This window comes from Sinocyclocheilus anshuiensis, unplaced genomic scaffold (assembly GCF_001515605.1).
Source record: "Sinocyclocheilus anshuiensis isolate Anshui unplaced genomic scaffold, SAMN03320099.WGS_v1.1 scaffold2488, whole genome shotgun sequence".
Lineage (NCBI taxonomy): Eukaryota > Metazoa > Chordata > Actinopteri > Cypriniformes > Cyprinidae > Sinocyclocheilus > Sinocyclocheilus anshuiensis.
The window spans coordinates 131,198-153,719 of NW_015546478.1; the positions used below are offsets into that span (position 1 = coordinate 131,198).

Below are 22,522 nucleotides of genomic sequence, written 5' to 3' on the forward strand. Positions count from 1 at the left end.
TAAATATTATTCTACAAGTTCATTACAATATTCATAACTTTGTAGACGTATGCCAATAGATTAGCAGACAGATAGGCAATGTAACGTTAACATGGGTGAATGTAGTATGTCCCTTACGGAAGTGCACTTGACTGCTTCACCACAAACAAATCAAAATGAATCTGAACACTGTCTCATGTCTTTGACTGGCGAGACGCTATTGATCAATAACACTACTGAATCTCATAAATAATCCGCACAAGTCATATTTCTTCACGTCTGTCCATTTTGGAAGTAAACTTTTCGCCTCAGTCTCTACCACACATTCACAGGTCTACAAAATGAAGTCAGTGTGGACTACAGCTTGTCAAATTATCTTCTGAGGACACGCCGTCCCCAGAAGTGTGCTAAATCTGACAAAACCATTCTTTGGGGACGTCGTCAATGGCAAAATGATTTAACCTGATCTCATGAGAAAATGTAACTACTTAACTAGGTGGAAATTTCATATGAATTTGATTGATTGAATGATTCGTATATATATATATATATATAAGCATGAAGGTCCACCACTAACACCACCCCTAAACCTAACTGTCAATGGGGCATAAGATCGTTTTTTTCTTTCTTTCCTTCTTTTAAATATTTCTGTGGCAGAAATCTGACTTTCTTTCTTGCAATTCTGAGTTTATATCTCACAATCCTGACATTTTTCTCTGAATTCTGAGTTGCTATTTCTCTGAATTCACATCTTGCTATTTTTTTAAGAAAATCAAAACAAAAATACTACAGACTAACCTAAAACCTGAGAGAGAGAGAGAGAGAGAGAGAGAGAGAGATACATTATTTGCTTTATTCATTAATCATTTAAAGGGGTCATATGATGCGATTTCAAGTTTTCCTTTCTCTTTAGAGTGTTACAAGCTGATTGTGCATAGATAAGATCCCTGAAGTTGCAAAGACTAAAGTCTCAAAACCAAAGAGATATTCTTTATCAAAGTTAAGACTCTGCCACCCCCCCCCCCCAAAATGGCTCGTTCTAACACGCCCCTACACGTGTAAATCTAGGTCACTATGTGGAAATATTTGCATAATGCGCCCAAATGTGCACGCAAATAAAGAAGGCGTGGTTTCACATCTGTTCCCCTTTCGGGCTCTGTCTTTACATTCATTTTGAAAGATGAAGCTCGCGATTATGGTAAGGGGCGTTACATTTCCGACGAGTGCTTGCAGTGTTCGGCCAATCACAATGCACTGGGTCAGCTGGCCAATCAGAGCAGACTGCGCTTGTCGGAAGGAGGGACTTTGTAGAAAACGAAGCGTTTGAGAGAGGCGGGGCATAGAGGTCCTACAATAATGTACAGTATTTGAAAAATAATGTGTTTTTTGAACATTAAAGCATGTCAACATATTCTGTTACACCAAATACACAAAATAATGATCTTTAAAAAAGCATCATATGACCCCTTTAACACATTCTTATGAAAGAGATTTTCCACCACAGAATAAAACTGACTTTTGATCTCACAATTCTGATTGTTCTTCTGAGAATTGCGAGTTAACATCTTGTAAATCTTTTTTTCTCTTAGAATTGGCAGTTTGGCAGTAATTAGAGTTTATATTTCACCATTCAGACTTTAGCTCACAATTTAACTTTTTCTCAGAATTGCAAGGAAAAAAGTTAGATAAAATATTAGATAAATAATTTCCTTATTTTTTCCTTATTCTGTGGCGCAAAGTGACTTCCATAAAAATGTTTTAAATGGTTCATAAATGTTTTTTTTTCCCCCTCTCTCTCTATTTTAGGTTTTGGGTTAGTCAGTAGTTTTATTTATTTAATTTCCTTATCAATGGTGATTCTCCTTAGATTATAATTACTGTTTTTTTAGCATCTAATTTGTAATTTATAACAATAAATGACTACAATTTCAGTAATGTATGATATATCTTTACCAAATGCCACCAAAAGGATAGTAAAAACACCTACATTTTGGGGACCAGCCAACAGCCCCCACAAAAACAGGGTAATAATAACATGTAAACAAAAAAAAAACAAACAAACAAACAAAAATTTGGGAATAGACCATAACTTGCATTCAAATCATTAGCTCAATATATATATATATATATATAGGTGAATGAGGAGTTAATCCAAATATAGTTAAACGTTTGAGAAGCCTTTCTTTCTCTATTGCAGAGAATGATGTGGTGAAAATATTAACGTTAAACCCGCATTCAACTACCGTAAGCTTTGGAACCGATGCTGGAAACTTAGTGAGACCTCCATTGCAACATCCCTCCTTCCTCACAATTAATTTTTGGGTTTAATGACTATATCGCCTAATGATTTTCCTCACGTGCAGGAGCGTATTTTCTTTGAGGGCTGACCAGGATGAGTAACATGACATCGATCGTGCGTTGAGTCATTTGACAAATCCATATTTGATTCTGGGTGGAGAGAGAAAGAGAAAGGGAGAGAGAAAGAGAGAGGAGGAGACAGGCGGGCTGTCTTCTTGTCTCTTGTGGGGATTTTCGCAAGACCAAAAGACGTACCACCGCCTAAGCTTGCTTGCTTTCTCTCAGATGTAATAAGCAGCACCTGCTCCGAGCGAAAAAATGGGAGGATGTTACGGATATCTCACCTGACGTCGATTCTCTGCAACATTTTTCTCTGACCGTTAAACGCGACGCGGCATTCTGAACGAAAACTTTTTTTTGCCGCCTTAAATTTTTTTAAAATAAAATCCGTTAAAACTCAGTCGCGATGGTTTTACAGTGGTGTTATGCCATCAGCGTGGATCGGACGCGTTTTAGTCGAATATCGTTGCACTTTAATGCGGTTTGCGTGTGTTTGATTTAAGGACAAATCATAGAAAGGTACTGTACGTATTTTAATTTGTTTTTCTGTCTTTTTTTCTTTATTAAAAGAAATAATGCAGAATATCTAAGCAACAAGCGTCGCCATACGATGCGCACTTTCCCAAGAAATAACGCATCCTTCTGTTCTCGGAGAAAACCCCAACGTATTTCCACATCAACCTTACTTTGAAAGGCTCTATGGCCGTTATTGATATCGATTCTGTTTTTGTTTACCAATAAATACTGTGAAAAGTGCCTTTTTTCTGTTTCCCAACGACAAGGAGACATGGCTTGCTTTCCATGGCGGGTATTTTGGATAATTCAAGCGCTTGTGGATGTGACACTTTCGCAGGAAATCTACGCTCCTCATTCCATCAGAATTGAGGGGGATTTGACTCTGGGTGGCCTTTTCCCGGTCCATGCCCGCGGGGTCTCCGGGGAACCGTGTGGAGATATCAAGAAGGAGAACGGGATACACAGGTTGGAGGCGATGCTTTATGCATTGGACCAAATCAACAGTGACGACGAGCTTTTGCCCAACATCACTTTAGGCGCTCGGGTTTTAGACACATGTTCGCGAGACACGTACGCGTTGGAGCAGTCGCTTACTTTCGTGCAGGCTCTCATACAGAAAGACACGTCGGATGTGAGGTGTACGAACGGAGAGCCCCCGGTGTTCGTCAAACCCGAAAAGGTGGTCGGAGTCATAGGGGCTTCGGCGAGTTCAGTGTCCATCATGGTCGCAAATATACTGCGACTGTTCCAGGTGAGTCTGAGCCCAAGTGCCCAACGGTAGCCCATCACGTGTGCTGGAATCAGTCCCTGCGTCAAGGTTTCATGTCATTCCACCCCGTATGATTACATGACAGCTGATTTATGAGAACGCATAATACCTCAAACGCCACATAAAACAGCACAGCATGACAGTTGTTTATGTATGGAAAAGCACGTTTTGTTTTTGCAATCAGTAGTGTAACCACAACAGGCTGTTTGTCACAATCAATAAATCGATCAGGCATCGACTCTTCACACCTGCAAAGTGTCTTTTCAACAGGGTTCTGTTGTTCTTTTTTGGTATGATTGGTTGATTCATTCAATACCAGCACATCATTCTATTCTATTCTATTCTATTCTACTCTATTCTATATTATATTATATTCTAGTTTATTTAAAGTTTAAGTGAAAAAAAAAAAAATATATATATATAGAACTGTCTTAAATTTTTGGCATCTTACACATTTGTTGATTTTTTTTAAATATATATATATATAAATATAGAGAAAAAATGCCTTTAGTTTTATTATTTAAAATAATAAAACTAAAATAACATTAGAACATAATACAAAATTATAATTTTTCTCTCTACTTCTCTGTGCTCTTCCCTCCTGCTGTTGCTCCAAACCGACTTGATGTTAAAACATTACAATGAAGTGGATAGGTTTGCTCATACAAATGAATATTTGAATTAAGATCCAGCTTTCTAGATATAGACTCTTTAGGTTCCATATATACAAGCTGCTAGGCGCTGTGATGGGTTACCCACTAGCTTGTGTCTGCATATCAATAAATAGTTCATTTTGTGCTTTCTGTTGCTACAACATTAGGAAATTACAGTCAGATCATCTCAAAAGCATGTGTTTTGGCAGATACAACACGAGCTACATTGAGAATGTGGAAAAGATCTGAAAACAAATGATTTGGAATGTACAATAAACCACACACGAGACTATATACAAAACCCAGCATAATTAATCAGAATCAATCCTTGTAGGGTGTAAATTAACTAGTTGCAGTAACCAAAAATGTAAACGCATCCAAATATGGCATATGAAGAGATAACTGTGTCCCGCCCCTTGGTTCTAAAGTGTGTGATTACTGATACAGCAATTAAAATAGTAACAGTCACTATACAGTTGCCTGTAATGATGTGAGAGGATTATTCAGCCTTATCTATGTTCTGCATCAGAGATAAACACGGCTAATGATATCCCACCGGTCTACTAGGATGATTCAAACCTCCTCCTTCTCCAGAATGTTTGCTCTGTTTACCAAGGTTCTCTTTTGGTCTTAAAGCGAACAAGTAGTTTAAGACCGCTAAAGCTCAGATCTGTGTGGTGAAACTTGGAGAATATTACAGGTTCAGTACAAGGTCTATTTGTGGCATGTTGTCAATTACCACAGAAGGTAATTTTGATAATCTTGGTTACTGTAAAGCAATTACAATGTAAGTAAACGGGTCAACACTAAAGACTGCAAATAACTATATGTAAAGCAAATAAACCCTATAAACTTTACAACATATTCACAATGAAAATGGCTTAATACATATTTAACCAAATGTAATTCAAGAATTAACTAAAATTTAAACCATACAGAACAGTAGTCCCACTACTAAAAAAAAAATTAATTGGCATAGAAACAGTTTTCACTCAGAAATTGCTAGTACATTTTATCAATTACAATGACATGGCAAGTACAACTTTGAATGAATCATGATATTTTGAAGTGGAAAGACTGAAATAGAATTTTCTTGTAAAATGTACTGCAAGCTTTTATTTACAACTTCAAAATATATTTTTACAGTGTAGAAGACGGTTCATTCAACAGTAATACAACAAACACGTGCGTTTTTCAGTTGACTTACATTGTAGCAAACAAATGTTATTGTAACTGTTTTTTTTTATTTAATTTTCTTTAATAATTATTTTCTTTAGTAAACATTTGCATCACAAATTCTGCCAGAATTTTCCCAAAACCATTTCTGCTCAAATTGTACGATGGCATCAGATGTCTTGACATAAAGCTGTTTACCAGCAAATATGTTTACATCCTTTGCATAATCTTTGCAGTATTTAAATGGGAATTGTGGCATTATTCATGTTAAACATCTGTCAAGCAGTTTTAATTGTTATCGTGCGTTTACATTAAATATTCACAACCATATTCAGTTTGATCAAAAACTAATGTGCTCTGTGCACTACAGAAGCAATACAATATGTTGACATAGATTAATTAGTTGCTCATGTGTTGTTGCATTACTAATTTTACAGTAACAGACATGAGTTGCAAGCACTCACATGTGAAAATGTAATATTTATGTCACTTTCCTCCAGCCTCCCACAACACAGCTAATGGCTACGGAGGTTTCAGCAGACCTCACAGATCTGTTCTAAGAGCTTGACTTTTTGCCCTACATGGACTATTTAGAAAGCATTTATGAAAATACACCCATACACATGGCACGTAACGTCAGCCGGCCTGTGTCACAGACCCTCGGTCGTGAGCATTAAGAAACAAATTTAAAGCCCATGTTGTGGCTCGCTAGCCACCTGCATCCTTTCAGAAAACGGTTTGCTTATTTCCCTATGGCCTCACACTTGCTCTGAGTCTCTGACTGTTTTGATATACTCTAGGGCTGGGATTTCACAAAGCATCCCCGTTGGACACGAGCTCTTTCTGAACACGATGAGAGCTGCAGTGATGAGACTTGATGTGAGGAGGGTGATGCTCTCTGACACAATTCATGAGGCGTGCAAGCAGTTTTACATTCTCCACCGCAACACATTTTGACTCAAAACGCTTGTGATGCTACAGGCCCCAAATTTCATTTGGTTGTGGCGGAGCTCATGATATGCCATTACTTTAGTGTTTTACTGTTTTTAGCGGGAAAGTGAGGGGAAGTACAAATCAGGCCATGGCCTGCAATTGTACCTCAAGTCAAAGGCTTTTGGGTTTGAAGTCAACATGAAATTAAAATTGATGCTATTTAATTTTCTTAATAAACATTACTGGTCTTATTTTGTGGAAGCCTGGTACACCTCAGAGTAAAGAAATAAAAGTGAAATTGTGAGATAATATAACAGTCACATTGTGATAAAATTGCATAATGACGTCTGCAAACTTTGAATAAAAAGTTCCACTCAGAGATTTAAACTTACATTGTAAAATATAAAATTAAATTGAGATATAAAGTCCACTCAGATATTTAAACTTACATTGTAAGATATAAAATTAAATTGAGATATAAAGTCATGTTTACAAGAAACAAAACTGCAATTGTGAGATAAAGTCACATTGTTAGGTGTAAAATGCTACTGTGAGATATAAAGTCAAAAATTGTGTAATGACATCTTTGAAATTAAAAGTTACATTGTGAGATGTAATGTAACAATAACGCAAGGTAATAAATGTAATAAAGTCACAATGGCTAGATGTAAAGCCTTCAAATTTGCAATTTGAGATTTAAACTCCCATTGCAAGATGTAAAGTGATAATTGCGAGAAACAAAGCTGCAATTGTGAGAGAGTCCCATTGTTAAAGTCATATTGTGATAAATTGTTTAAAAATTGCAAGAAATGTCAGTTACAAGAAAAATTTGCAATTGCAAAGCTCCATTTTGAGATTTGAATTGAAAATAACTGAAAAGTCGCAATTATAAGAAAAAAAAGATATAAAGTCATAATTATACATTTTTTATTCTTAAGCGGTAACATCTTCCATAATTTATGTACACATTATGCTAAAAAAGAAAAAAAAAAGTAAATACCTCACATTACAGAAGTGAAATGGGTTGCGAATGTGTTTCATTTTAACTTGAATATTACAGATAGATGAACGCCGGCACAAGTTAGCATTTGAAACCAGAAGCAGTGTTATTTTGATCGATTAAATACAGCAACATCAGTGTTTTGCCATTAAAACAGGACGCTTCTTGTCATGATTCTCCGTAGTCTGTAAGTAACTATTGATTTCTCTGACATGTCGCTGGTTCGCTGGCCCAGAAGGTTTGCTGCCTTGAGCTCTAGTAAATACAGTATATGTTTGCTATCACTCACTCATAGGCCACCAACATGAAAATGACAACAGCCACAGTTACAGAAGTCTAAAAATATCAGAGCTGTGGGACTCATTTCTCACAGAAGCCCTAACCTACAAACCCAGGAATTCTTCAGCACAGATTTTTTTTTTAGCCAGTCGTTGAGAAGCAGACATTAAAATGGAACATTCTTTCTTCCTAGTGTTACTGTAATTATTAGTGGTTGATGGTGGGTAACACCCTGGCAACCATCCATAACAACTTGGTGGCAATGTAAATACATCAATATGGTAGTCAAATAGTACCATGATATTACCATTTGATACCATCAAGGTGTTTCCACAGTAACAAAAAGCTCTATATTTTTCCACAAAAGGAGCTTTTATTGCATTAGATGATCAACAGATACCAAAGCGCTCTATAAAAAGAGTATTTTGGAGTTTAGGCCACCCACCGATCTTTTAGGACAACAGTGCCAGAAGAGGCAGGGTTCCACGCGCTGATGGAAGATTCGGCCCACCTGGAGGTCATTCTACTCTGATAACCTCTTCGCTCTCCTCTTTTTATCAGCCGTCTCCATTCTTTGGCTTCCGATTGGCTACTCCTCCCTTTGGGGTTGGCTTCATTTCAGCGTGAGAAATCCCAGCCTATTTATCAATATTGGCTGTGTTCGTACGCCTGAGACTGCCAAAAACCTCACTGCAGCTTTGTCATGTAACATTAAATTTGGTCTGTTGGAGAATTTACTTCGAAAGGATCATTTAATAATTCAGGATAATGAGTTTGATAAATGATACTGATAGTTTATATTACATTGGCTGAAGTTGTGAGGTGTTACCTGGAAATGTGTTTCCAAATTATCTGTTACTTTCAGTGGGCTTCATTTGTGAAACGCAAGCAGAGCGGATTTGATTGTATGTATAACAAAATATAAACATTTAGCTTGTATAATATAAAAGTAACATTGTGCTAAAAATATACATGAAAAAATGTTTGTGTATATCTATATATATATACACACACACACAGTGGAGATCAAAATTAGAGAACAATCTATACATGATTTTTTTTCTGAAATATTGTTAATCTTAATCGCTCAAAATTTAAAGGAGTATTAGCAGTGGGTATACCACTGTTATACTAGCATGTTTGACAGGATAACCAAGACATTTCGGCCCCATCCACACGGAGACGCGTTTAGATGTATACGCATACATTTTGTATCGTATAGGCGTTTATTTTGTATCGTGTAGGCGTTTCGTCCACACGGATCCGGCGTTTTGGGAGAGTGAAACCGATATTTTTTGAAACCGGGTCCCAGAGTGGATAAATCTGAAAACGCCACCCTTGCGTTTTCGTGTGGACAGCGAATCCGTATATTTTCTTAAACTATGACGTCATCAGCCCACGTCTCGCCCCTAGTCAGACACCACTACGTCACGTAACAGCAACAAAAACATGAACAAACACTGAACGATTGTCTTCTTCTCCATTTTTAGTGTATCTCTGTGGCAGAATTACAGCGCCACATACTGGTCTGGCATGTATACTACATCGTTTTGTGTCGGTTTTGTGTGGACGTAGATATTTCTTGAGACGAGGGGAAAAAAAAGATCGGATAGGGAAAGCTCTGGCTTCGTGTGGACGTAGCCTTCGACGAAAACACAGTGATCAAAATTAGAGAACAGTAACCAATGTAGCACGAAAGAAGATTACAACTAAAATTTTGGAGGGTTACAGCTGTCAGAAATGAGTAGGAAGTGTAGAGGCCCTTTCTCTGAAAGACTTCAGCAGATCTGCGGCCGCAGGACATCAGTAGTTTCTCACACTGCGCTGGTGTGATCTTGGTCTGCTCTTCTTCCAGACTCTTCCATAGTTTGGTAACTGTAGTGGTTTTCCTCTCTCCACACAACATGCTCCTCAGCAAATGTGAGTCTAGCCTTTTGATTCCTTCTGCTGGTGAGAGAGCACTTTCAGTCCAACCTCACCTAAACGTGCCGAGATGGATCCATACCCTGTTCAGTGCTGAACTGGCGAGCAATTCCAGCGGCCAGTTAAATAGAGTTTTTAGGGGATTTTTTTGTTTTTTTAAGCTTAGGCTATGTCTTATCTTCTACTGGGAAATAAGTATTATAGTCACTAAATATGTGCTTGATTTGCACTAAAGCTCATTTGAATTTGTTCTGGATCATTAGATATGACATGGTGCCTTGGAAGCAGGTCTGAAACCAGGAGGCATCTTCATACACAAATAGTATGTACCGATTCCATTCATGTTGGAAAATCGTGACACCATTCATTTCGTCAACATGTCCCACGATGCAGGTATTTTTATATGTGGCATCTCATCAGCCATTCTGCTAATCTTCATTCCAAACTTCATAATCACATTAGTTTGCTATATTGCCAGTTGAGGATGAGCTTTAAGTTACTCCCAGTGCTGACTCTTATCTGCTGTTCAATGCCTGTCTGTGAAGTTGCTCAGCATGAAGCCTGGAAAATTACTCGGTTGATGTCATAAAGCACGTCTGCTATTGGCTCGTCTCGGAGCTCATTAAATGAGAGAGTCCCGCTGGGCGAGCTGCCATAAATCATTATGAGCGCGGATCTTTTTTCTCATTTAGGAAGCGTCAATGATATACATACCAGTAATTAATGAAATAATTTCTTCTCTTCAATCAATAGATACTTCAGCTCCCTGCAGACTTTGTTGACATTTGTCACATTGAGTGCAACTGATTAATGTGTATTACCATAACCTCAACATGAGAAGGAATAATTTGTTGGAATGATCTATCGCTCTCACATCAGAAGACTATAGAATGCTAACCAAAAGTCCTCGAGTGCTGGATATTTAGTGGGGATCTCTTCAGATTGTCACAGGCAGGTTAGCTGTTGTTAAAAAAAAAATGTTCTTTGCTTCATGGTGAGGTTACTGTCGATTTTCAAGTGTGACACATTAGTGTAGAGGGTTTACACTGTGATTGTGACATTGAAATCTTTTAGTATGTGTGAAGTGAGGATGTAGTGTTTTCACTAGTATGAGTGGATTTTCAGACTTGCATTATTGCAGGGAAAAAATTATACTTTTCTTTTATGGACTTTATTTAGAACCGTGTATGAAAACAAATGGTCCAGTGTTCAATCAAACTATAGTAGGGTGTAACGGGGCTGACGAGACGTGAGACGTGTGGATCCATCTGCAGGCTTTATTAAAGAGACGTGGTAAACAGGCAGGGTCAAACAATGGCAAACAGGTATATGGCGGGCAAAACACAAGAATAGTCCCAGGGCTAGCGTAGGTCACCGATCGGCAGACAGAATCACAGGGGCGAGACGAGAGGGAAAAATCCAGGAAAACAGGCAAAGATCAGAAACCGCGGAAACAGGCAAGGCAAGGCAAAACAAGGAAAACACAGAGACTCGGAATGGGGTACGGGCTAAACAATACTCAGCCGAGAAAGGTGGTTAGAGTGGGTGTTATATAGTGAGTGAGGTGATTAGAAACAGCTGCGTGCAATGAGTGCAATCAGTGCAGTGTGCAAATCGTGCAAAGAATGATGGGATATGTAGTCCGGGGTGCTATGCAACAGTTTGTGTTGTGCGAGAGTCAATGTAATGGAAAGGGTGACCTCTGGTGGTGAATAAACGGAAGTCCATGGACCGAATTCGTGACATAGGGCCTTAAGATAACAGTTTATCAGTTTACACTTCTTAAAAAAAACACTTGACACAATGTCATTTGTCACAACTAATTATGTATGTTTTAACTGTTCAAGCAACAATTACTGTAGTCCCTATGACATTTTTGTTTTATTACTGCAGTGAAGTTATGTAGTTAACAACTCCATAGCCATTTTGTCCAGTTTATTTAAAAACAATTTTTATTTATTTATTTGTTTGTTTGTTTTGGCATTTGTTTGTTTTGTTTCATCCATTTGTTGTTGCTTATTTTGTTGTGTATTGTTTTGACTTGTTTGTATTGCTTGGCCACTTTGTATTGTTTACCACTTTGTTTTGGCTTGATTGGTTTTGGACTCTTTTTTATTTTTATACATTTGTTTTGTTTTGAGTTATTTTGATTTGGTCCTAATCCTTTGTTTTCTTTTGGCCTATATTAATTTTTGTTTTATCCATTTTTTGGTTTTCTTTTTTGTTTTGTCTTGGTTTGTTTTTGTGTGTGTCTGTTTTTTGTTTTTTTTTGGTCCAAATTTGTTTTGTCCAGGTGATGGTTGTTATGTGTGGAAATACCGGTCTGTTGCAGTACTGTTTGTATCATTTTCTCACCCTCATGTTGCTCCAAACCTGTGTGACTTCCTTCTGTGGAATACAAAATCCTTGGAATAATCTGCATGCTGCTCTTTTCCATACAAACAAAAGCTTATTGTGACCATTCAGACATGCACATATTTATACTTCACGTGTTGCATATGTGTTGCACAAAAAGATACAGCCAAAGGGCAATATTGTCAATAACTTAAATTTCAGTCTGTTGTATAGCACATATAGATATTGTGTGGTTTATTCCATTTCTTATTGAATGCACACAAGTCACTTTTTAGTGCTATTTGTGTTCAGGTCACAATATGCTCGCATTTTATGGAACAGAGCATCTTATGTTGTAGTCTGCTGAAGTCATACAGGTTTGAAACATCATGAAGGCGCACAGAAGTGGATGAGCAACAGGTTCAGTCAGTCTTTTTATTAGTGGATGTGTGTAGCCCCAACAGGCACTTCATGTTCTAGCAAACACGAATGGCAGGTCTTGCAGCCTTATTTCATAGAGCACATAGAGGATTTGCTGTAGTAGAGACCTCCAAAACATCAACTAACCATGTATTTTCTCATGTAAGTTCAGTCTGGCTCAAAACACGTAGCAAAAACATTTTCAGGATGAAGGTTCCAAGACAGGCATAGGAGCAAAGCAGATAGAGACAAAGTTTGGCTGTTACTGTGTTGTACATTTTGATGATTTCAACATTCTACACTTTCAAAAAATAAAGGTTCCTTATTGGCACCTATGGTTCCATGAAGAACTTTTAACATCCACGGAACCACTCCATTGCACAAAAGGTTATTTACAGTGGAAAAGGTTCTTTAGATTTTTAAAATGTTCTTCAAACTAAGAAAAATGGTTCTTGTAAAAGCAGTTCACTAAAGGGTTCTTTGGCGTACCAAAAATGGTTCTTCTATTACATTTTTAAGAATGTATGAGATTAATTTACCCACATTCGAAATTGTTATTTAGATGATGCTACCAATTACAGAAGAAAAACGTGAGGAACTCGAGTGAAACCGAGCCGATCATTTAGCCGGTCACTTGAGGGACTTTATTGGATCAGCAAGTTTAATTTGATTTGCTCACAGCCATGTCAGTTAGTGAAAGTAGTCTTTGAAGGTTGTCCGTCTGTACGGCGGAAAAGATTCACTTCAAGGCACGCTTGGGGGAAACGTCTTGCATGGTTTCCCATAAGCTGTTTGCTGCCAATGTCTACTGACCAGAAACGATAAGAAAATATCTCTAACATTCCCTTTTTGTTTATATGCAACCGCTTAGTTGGCTTTACAAGGTAATGCAATTGTATAATTTGATTTACGTTAATTCACAATAATTTTTCACTCAGAAATATGCATTTAATGTTGACCAATGAAGCATTTCTAAATCTTTACCACTTTCTTGAAAACATAACAGTGTACCTGCTGCTTCTTTTCTGCTATTAAAGGAAACCTCGACTCTCTGACAGATGAGCTGAAGTTTAATTACGGTGCGGGATGATCCGTTTTGGCAGAAGGGATGTGAGGGTTGGATGCAGCTTTAAGAGGGTTCTAATTATGTCCCACATTCAGATCAAACGGTAATTAACTTAGTCCTGTCAAAACCAAAAAGACAATTATAAACAAACGAATTACCCGTCACAAAGACAGCTATGCGCAGAATAGCTAAAACACCTCAACTTTCTCACAGGAGCAGAAGCATCGAGTCAAGGTTTTGAGAATGAGATATTTCATTCAAAGACAGTTCACAGACAGCATCTCTCACCTCATGAAGATTTAATTATTTGTTTACCTTCACCATTTAAATCATATTGAGGGCGTACTCTCATAAATAACGTCTTTATTTACACAATAAATATTTAAATTAATTCATTTAATATGCATGAAAACCGTTCCCGTTGATATATATTTTTAAATCAAACCACAAAAGGTACCGTTATACCTTTACGTTATGTCCACACTGAAAATGTTAAACGTGTTGATTTCAGAAACAATAAAATCACTGAATAACTATTAGTCTCATTCCAAAGTAGCATACAATGCAGATTGTTTGGGGGCTCGTCCGGGATTTGAACGCAGGACCTCTCTCATATCACATGCTATAGGTCTTCAATGACCGTTAAATGTGTCAGTGTTGCTAGTATAAATTAGACTAAAATGTTATCTTGGTCATTGGCAGCATCTGACATATTCATCGGTCGTCATCATTGAGACTTCAGTTGGACTGAATTTGCACGGTGAGACTGATGTTATATGACTTGATGGCGCCTTGCTTCTCCTAACATTATCTTAAAGAATTACCCAATGTCCTCCTTTATCTTTGAAACATTGTAAATAGGACAGCTCGCCATCTTATACCATGCCTAGAACCGGAAGGGGGTTGTGATTATGCATTCATTTTTGCATCTACCGTCAATAAAATACCAAATATGTCATTTTCTTTGAAGGAAAATGGAATGAAGTGAGCATTTTACATTACTGAATAATCAGCTTATGGTTTGAGAAGCTCTTGGAAGCAATTTATATTCAACCCCAGTCAAATCTTTAAGGTTAACAACATACTCGAGCTAAGGACTAATTCAGCTTTACAGCCCACAGGAAATATGGTGAAAAGTTTTCAGCTGGCACCATTCAAAGCAGGATGTTTAACTGGGCTTATTTGAGAAGCTCTTGGAAGCAATTTATATTCAACCCCAGTCAAATCAAATAAGGTTAACAACATACTCGAGCTAAGGACTAATTCAGCTTTACAGCCCACAGGAAATATGGTGAAAAGTTTTCAGCTGGCACCATTCAAAGCAGGATGTTTAACTGGGCTTAAAGGGGATAATTTGATTTACATTCTTTAATTCTAACAGAGTGTAACATATTTCCTTTTGTATTATTGGATTTTTTAGAGTGCTCTTGGGTCTGCTGTTCCGGAAGTACTGAGATTTATTTTTAAGTCTTCTCATAGGTCATAATAAATCTTCAAGATAATGATATAGGCTCAGTATTTCATACTGTACATTTTGAAACCACTTAACTGAAAACGAATCTATAATATAGAAAAGTTTGGTAGACGTTTTGACATATATATTTGGTAGTGATGGGTACACTTTATTTTGATAGTCCAATTTAGACATTCTACCAACTTTAAGCAACTTTGCAACTACATGTCAACTAACTCTCATTAGAGTATTAGTAGATGGTTAGAGTTAGTGGAATAAGTTGAAATGTACTTGCAAAGTTAGTTATAGTCAGTAGAATGTCTGTTGGGGACTGTTAAAACAAAGTGATAGTAGATATTAAGCAGATAGACTACTAATACTCTAATGACTTATAGTTGACTTGTAGTTGCAAAGTTACTTATAGTCAGCAGAATGGCTAAAGTGAACTACCAAAATAAAGTGTCACCATACTAATTTATATGACCTGAATGAAACTGTCCCCTCGATAATGAAAATATAGAATTTAGCAGAACTTTTAAACCTTTTTTTTCAGAGCTACCAACTGCAGACATGAGGCTGTGGCAATATGTGTGAAATCTGTCTTGTCTTATATACTTGAATGACAGCTAGAAAAAAAAAGATTTTATAGCTAAAAAGACAGTGAAGGAAAATATGAGTGGGATCGAAGAACTCTTCATTTGTTTGTCACACTTAATGCTATACTGTTTATAATGCTAGATACATTTTTTCTTAACATTTTGCAAAGTGGAGCAGAAAACAGATGTAGGTTTCGTTCTAAAACCTAGTGAGGTGTTGTGTGCTGCCTACATAGGCAGCATCCTAACTGAAATTAAATCGTATAAGTGGTCAGTTTGGTTCACACTACATAGAAATCAACTCTTTGTGACTTACAATTTATAAATAGTGTTTGTCACGTGAAGCTGGCTTGGTTTGAATTTGATTGCAGTAGAGTTTGGTGTTAGCATGTTGCTAAGTGAACTATATGATACTCTAATAAGCATATACACACAACATACTTTATGTTCCATAATTATCATATAGTGTAAATATTTGTAACTGATCATTATCCATCATCTTAGACACATTTTTGTCATGTCACAATGCATTATGGGATTGCGTTGCCCTCAATGCATACATGCTACGTAGAAAAAAAACGGATAATATCCTGGCAGAAAAATTACCTGTACCTTTTTCCATTAGGTTTACAGACGTTTCTTTCAACCCTAAAACACAATACAATTTGTAAGTGAAAATATGGATAAAATCCATACAGAAAATTATTGTGCATTAACAGAACATTGGGCAATATTTTCTTTTCTTAGAGTATACAACCTCAGAATTTGGCCAAAATGATCTTTTGAAAGAGACTTTACATCTATGATGCTTAAAATGACGCATATATTGGAAGAGAGTGCTAGTATTTTTCTACACTAGATATTATTGTGCCTAAACAAATAACCTTTGTAAAGGGAAAAACTGCTTCCTTTTGGCAATATGTGTTTAAAATTCCCTGATCCCAGTTGAAAATAGGCTTGGAAATGTTCTTGGAAACAAAACCAAAAAAGTTTTGCGTGACCTGTGGAAGAACTATACTTAAAACTTCAGTTTTCTTCTAGGAGTCACAGTCTAAGAAGCCTACTGTTAGGATTCCAGTGAATTGGAATAATAGGTATGGCAGTTTCAGGTCACTTGCTAAATAACAGTCTCCCGCTTTTCCCTCCACCACTGCTGCGTCTATCCATCCCACCCATCTTCCATCCATATCCACAAACTATTACTTAGTCCACAGCCTAATCTGCAGAAGCACCTTGTCTGAAACAATCGACATTATCGTTTGTTCCTCACCGTTGGCTTGGTAGGTTGGTGTTATACAGTCTCTAGCGTAGCCCAGGGTGGCAGTTTTGCTGGCGGAGAGTGAACGGTGCTCTTGTCTGACATATATGTCCAAAGGCGAAGAAGCCAAGTGGAAAGTTGGGATGTGAGAGGCCGAGGCTGGTACCAGCAGACAAGAGCGGCGCTCTAGGTGTTCTTAGATTTGGGTTGTCCAAGAGATGTGTAATCTGAATGGGCACCTTGCGCTGGCAGCCCAGCAGAGTTCTGGAGAACATTGTGATCTGTCCAAACAGACCCTCGAGGGTCAACATAGCATGTCTCTTGCGTTTCACTTGTAATTTTTTACAACATATTGTGACGCTCACTCCCGCTAACCTAGGAGAGAATCGTAGGCGGAGGGTGAACCAACTCCAGGTTAAGGCTAAAAGCAGCCAAATCTATTAACTACAAACATCATAAACCTGTCTTTTTAGGCAATAACCAGACATGGGTGTCATGTAGGCTAATAAAATATGTTTTAATGTGACTGAATTTATATTCAGTGTGATTTCAACTTAATTAAAACATCAGAAATGGATAATTATATAACGTTTCCTTCCCACGGTTATTCAAACGGCGAATAAATTATGTACAGAAATGACATTATCACTAACTTTGATCTATCGCACTCTCAAAAAAACAAAACTATCTTTATAATCACTGAAGCTGTCTACACTGCGAAATTAATCCCTTACTTACATTGTACGTACATCTGCTCTTTGTTATTTATGATGAGAGAATTCGCGGAATTCAGTCATTGAATGTGCGCGCATTCAACAAAGCTGACGAGTTTCAGCGATGACTCATCTGAACGCCTCTGATTGGCCATTGCATTCCTAAGCTCAACAGAACCGTGTTTGATTGGTTATAATGCACAACACTGTAAAAACGCCTAAAATGAAATAAGGATGCAACATGAGCAAATCTTAATTTAATGCGCAGTTGACACTTTCTATTAATTCAAAGTGGGCAGCGTTTACAGTTCACAGAAGCAGAGTGCGAATTCCAGTGTGAAATTTCAGTTTCAATGTTGAAAGAGAGCGAGGTAAGATGTAAGTCTTACAAAGACTTATCAAAACATTTAATGATAAAAAACTATGTTATGATATTTATGGTAGTTACTGGTAGATGCTATACGCTATTATGTCTCTGCACCATTCAAAACTTAGTTGTTGTTTTTTTTGTTCAATATTTTAAATATTTTAGTAGATGTTTCATCAATAAATATTATTATTATTATTATTATTTAATCTTTTAATCAGTTTTTATCTGTTTACTGAGATGCTAACATTTAACACCCAGGCATTGTAGACCTTCTGGGTGACTTTAGCTAAAAAACTAAAGTTGTTTCAGAGGTGGTGTAATGTATATGTTATAATGAGTACTGGAATACGTTTAAAAGAAGAAATTGGTATTATTTTTAATTTCATGCTGAGTTCAAATATATTGTAAGGTTTACTCACACTGACTCATTTGTACAGGTCTTGTCTGCATTATTTAAACTAGACTGGTTTAAATAGCCACTTGTCAGTAGTTGTAACCATTAAACCTTGACGCTAGCGGCTGAAATTAAGACCTCATGGAATCAGTAACCCATGCTAAAGTGGGTCACTTTTAAATATTATTAAAACTGAATTTTATTAGTCTCTGTAGTAGCTTATTAGCATTTGTTGCTAATCCACAGGTTGCTTGCACATTGGTTGCATGTATCCACGTCAAACATTCAAAGTCTTGTTGATTGACAAACTCAATCCACTTGAACAATACAGCTCTGGTGGTGAAAGGGACTGAGTGGTAAGTGATTTTCCCCAAGTACTGTTTGCCTATATGAATACACCAGTTGACCGAGCTGCCACTTAGCGTTAGCCCTCTCGACCTGTGCTTGAGAAATTAAGCTTTGTAAGAAGAGGCTGCCATTTCCTCTCCTTGATGTGTGCTGAGAGAACTGTTCTGGCTACTCATCTTGACCCAGACTGATCGGGATGCTTGACCGGGCATGTGATTGGTTGGGGTCTTGGGGAGTTCGTCAGGGGCTAATGATGAGGGTTCATGAAATCATGTACATTATGTCAGGGCATATCGAGAGCTGCAGGCAGAGTCTAATGACCAGCGGTCCAGATAGGAAATACAGTGATGGGAATCACTCGCTCAATTTGGAGCAAATTCTGGAGAGCACTGAATCATAGATTATGTACAGCTACATGAACAGCCAATAAAGCCTTTGCAATTCGGAGGAAATCTGGCGGAGACTGGAAGTCATTCTTCACTAAGAATTGTTTTAGCGCCTCATTCACAAACACCAACTACAACAGACACAACCCATTACGTGTCGCACTGCAACAGCTTGAGTCTGTCCACACTGAAAATGTTAAACGTGTTGATTTCAGAAACAATAAAATCATTGAATAACTACAGTTTGTATCCAGCTTTGTCAATGGAAATCAGTGGTCATCTGGAAATCAATCAATACTCTACTTCTACCACAACAACTGCTATAATATTTAGTTATGTTTTATATTTTTATTTTGTTTTCATGGTTTTGTTTTATTAGGAGGGCAGGAATTAAGACTTCATTGTTTTAGTTAATTCATGGCCACAATTTACTATTTGTTCCCTTGGTTTAGTTAAATTGTGACCGCAAATTAAGAATTTGTTCCCACAACTTGTTAATTTGGACACTTTATACAAATTCATTCCCTCATTTTAATTCAATTGAACAAATTAGTACAATGTGGCCACTATGTACTAACGCGAGTGAACAAATTAGTAAAATGTGGTCATGATTTACTAAACTGAAGGAGCAAATTGGTACAACATGGCCATGATTTACTAAAATGAGTACAACATTGCCACAATTTACTAAAACAAGTGAGCACATCAGTACAGCATGGCCATGATTTTCTAAAATTAGGGAATGCATAGTAAATTGAGGCCACACTTTAAATAAAATGAGGAAACAAATTAATAAAACGAGGGAACGATTTCTACTTCATGACAATAATATATTTTTGTCCCCATGCGAGGTTTGGGGCTCCGTATTTTTATGTGATTAGAAACAATATAATTTGTTTCTAATTTTAACAATACTTTTTTAAACTTAAACAATTATTTTAAAGTATTGGTCAAAACATATTAATATATATAATGAATAAAATAAATTGATCACACACATAATATTTCTAAGTGATTTTGATTTTATTTCAGCTAGATAATAAAGTGGCTGGAGTAGCTCTGTAGCATGCAAGGATTCTAAAGAATTTCTCCTTTCACGTTCCACTGAGAAAAAATGGCACATGGAATTTGGAGCAATGTGAGGTTGAGTAAATAATAGGGGTGGGGGAAAAAATCGATACAGCATAGTATCGCGATATTTTCCACGGCAATACTGTATCGATACACGGACGCCAAGTATCGATCTTTTATTATACTATTTGGTAGAATAATAAAATCAATTTATTTACAATCCACTAGATGGTGGTGTTGAGTTTTTTCTGGTGAGGTCAGCTGGGTCACCTTCAGCATGCAGTAAGTTAGTAAAATAAAGAGGGCGGCATCGCGGAAAGTTATCAGGAAAGCCCCGTCCACGTTTAAATCAGATGTATGGACTTAGTTCGGATTTGTAAAAAAGGAGGGGATGTAAGTAGGGATGCACCGAAAATATAGGCTACATATAATAATGATAATAATAATAATAATAATAATAATAATAATAATGGCGATCCGCTCGTGTACCGCTCATGCCAGGAAATTTCTATGCAGTATACTTGTTCCGGTTTGCAGTAGTGCTACTGTGCTGTAACATGGTGTAGGCTAGTTCAGCTGTACTGGGCAACGCTGCTAAAATAATGCTACCTTCAGTGACGCTATGCTCTGCTCCGCTATGCTCTGCTCATATGCTCTGATAATAATAACTTTGTAGGACTATACATTATTTGGATAATTAGTCAAAAACAACAACAACAACTTATATCTGATTCTGTTACATAGAAGTGAATAAAAATAATATATTGATATTTAATATTAAGGTAACACTTTTCAATAAGGTTCCATTAGTTAATGTTAGTTAATGTATTAACTATCATGAATGAACAATACATTTATTACAGTATTTATTAATCTTTCTTAATGTTAGTTAATGAGAATACAGTTATTCACTGTTATGCACTGCAACAATAAAACTGAAGTGAGATAAACAAACTGAGAAATGTTTCTTTTTAGTTAAAACAGATGTTGTCAAAGTTTTCCTTTGGGGACATAATTTGAAGTTGGAAAAAGGTAATACATTTTAATATATCGCAGAATATCGCAATATATTTAAAATCACAATAATATTGTATCGTGACACAAGTATCGTGATAATATCGTATCGTGAGGCCTCTGGTGATTCCCACCCCTAGTAAACAATGACAGAATTTTCGGATAAACTATTCCTTTTAAAATCAATAATGCAATATGTTTGATGAAAAACACAATCTTCTCTTTTAATGAGACTACTCAGCGGAGTGAGGCATACATTTCTCATCTTCCAAAAGTGAAATACGTGACAACCAAGTTCTGTGCTCAGGAATTTCAGCCGCACTGTAAATCTGGTGCCTGAGACTGAGGATAATTGTGCTAGAACATGTTACCATGGTAATATTGTACCTAGGGAAGTGACTTTATGCAATGATTCGAAGTTGTGACAGCATGGCACAGTTAATCACAATCAATGAGGGACATTATTTCTTTTAGATGTAAAGTAGATTTCAAATGCACACCTGGATTTTCATTCCGCTGTGGTGCTATTGTTGCAAAATACCATGTTGGTTCATATTTGGGTGATTGCTTTTGACAATCCAGTAGTGGTGACTAAAAATTGTTGCTTATATGCTAATGCTTTTTGTTTCTTCTTTTTTTTTTTTTTTTTATCAGTAAGGGGTCTAGAAATTCTAGACAGACAAATTGGCACTTTTTTTGCAATGCATTTTGTGAGTGCACTCGATCTATTAACCCCTTTACCGTGCTGAAAATAATGTACCTTATTTGGTGTTCCCTGTCAAAAATAACCTCCTTAAAAAAATTGCTTGTAAATCTCTTATGCTATATTATCACAAAATCTTGGATTAAGTCTTTTCATCAACTTTTTTTATTTGAATTGTATTTCTTTTTGGAAGTGATTGGTTGTTGGCCTCATTGATTTGAGCTTATGCACTTCAGTTTTTGAGTGAAAAACTTTTATTGTAATTATATTTTTAATATAATTTATTATAATGTTTATTATAATTTAATTTTAATTACAATATGTATTGTAATTTATTTTTATTTATTACTTTTTCAGGTGATGATTTTCTCCATAGACGGTTATATATATATATATATATATATATATATATACACAATAAATAAGCATATCGAGTATATTGCAAAAACGAAACAAAACACACCTATAGAGGCACGCATACACGACGTGATGACGTCTGGTTAGAGTAGACCAACACAGGCTTTAGTGCGCATGCGCATTTAGAGTGCGTTCTTTCACTGCATGATTCAGTCTATTAACCCTCTAAGCGCCAAAGTCGCAAGTGAGCTATTGTGTCATTGATGCGGAAGCAGTTCAGTTCAGTTCAGAGCGTGTGAGTAAATTGTGAGAGAAAATTGCCAAATGGCTAATACCATGAGGATGTGTTGCAAATGTTATTCGCCGATTCTGACTCTGAAGGGGAATATTTGCCTTTTGGAAATGACGATCGGTCGTCTAATAATCGCGCTTCTCCCGGTACATCTTTGCAGT

At 36.8% G+C, this 22,522-nt stretch overlaps 1 protein-coding gene across 2 annotated transcripts in view; it reads left to right on the forward strand.

Moving 5' to 3' along the window:
- The first annotated feature begins 2,475 nt into the window (after positions 1-2,475).
- The window catches only part of grm7 (glutamate metabotropic receptor 7), a 240,684-nt gene continuing 220,637 nt past the window's right edge, over positions 2,476-22,522 (forward strand). For both annotated transcript variants that reach the window (XM_016503641.1, XM_016503640.1), the window contains exon 1: positions 2,476-3,604. In XM_016503641.1, coding sequence (XP_016359127.1) covers positions 3,125-3,604 — 480 coding nt within the window. In that variant the 5' untranslated portion in view covers positions 2,476-3,124. The remainder of the gene's footprint in view (positions 3,605-22,522) is intronic.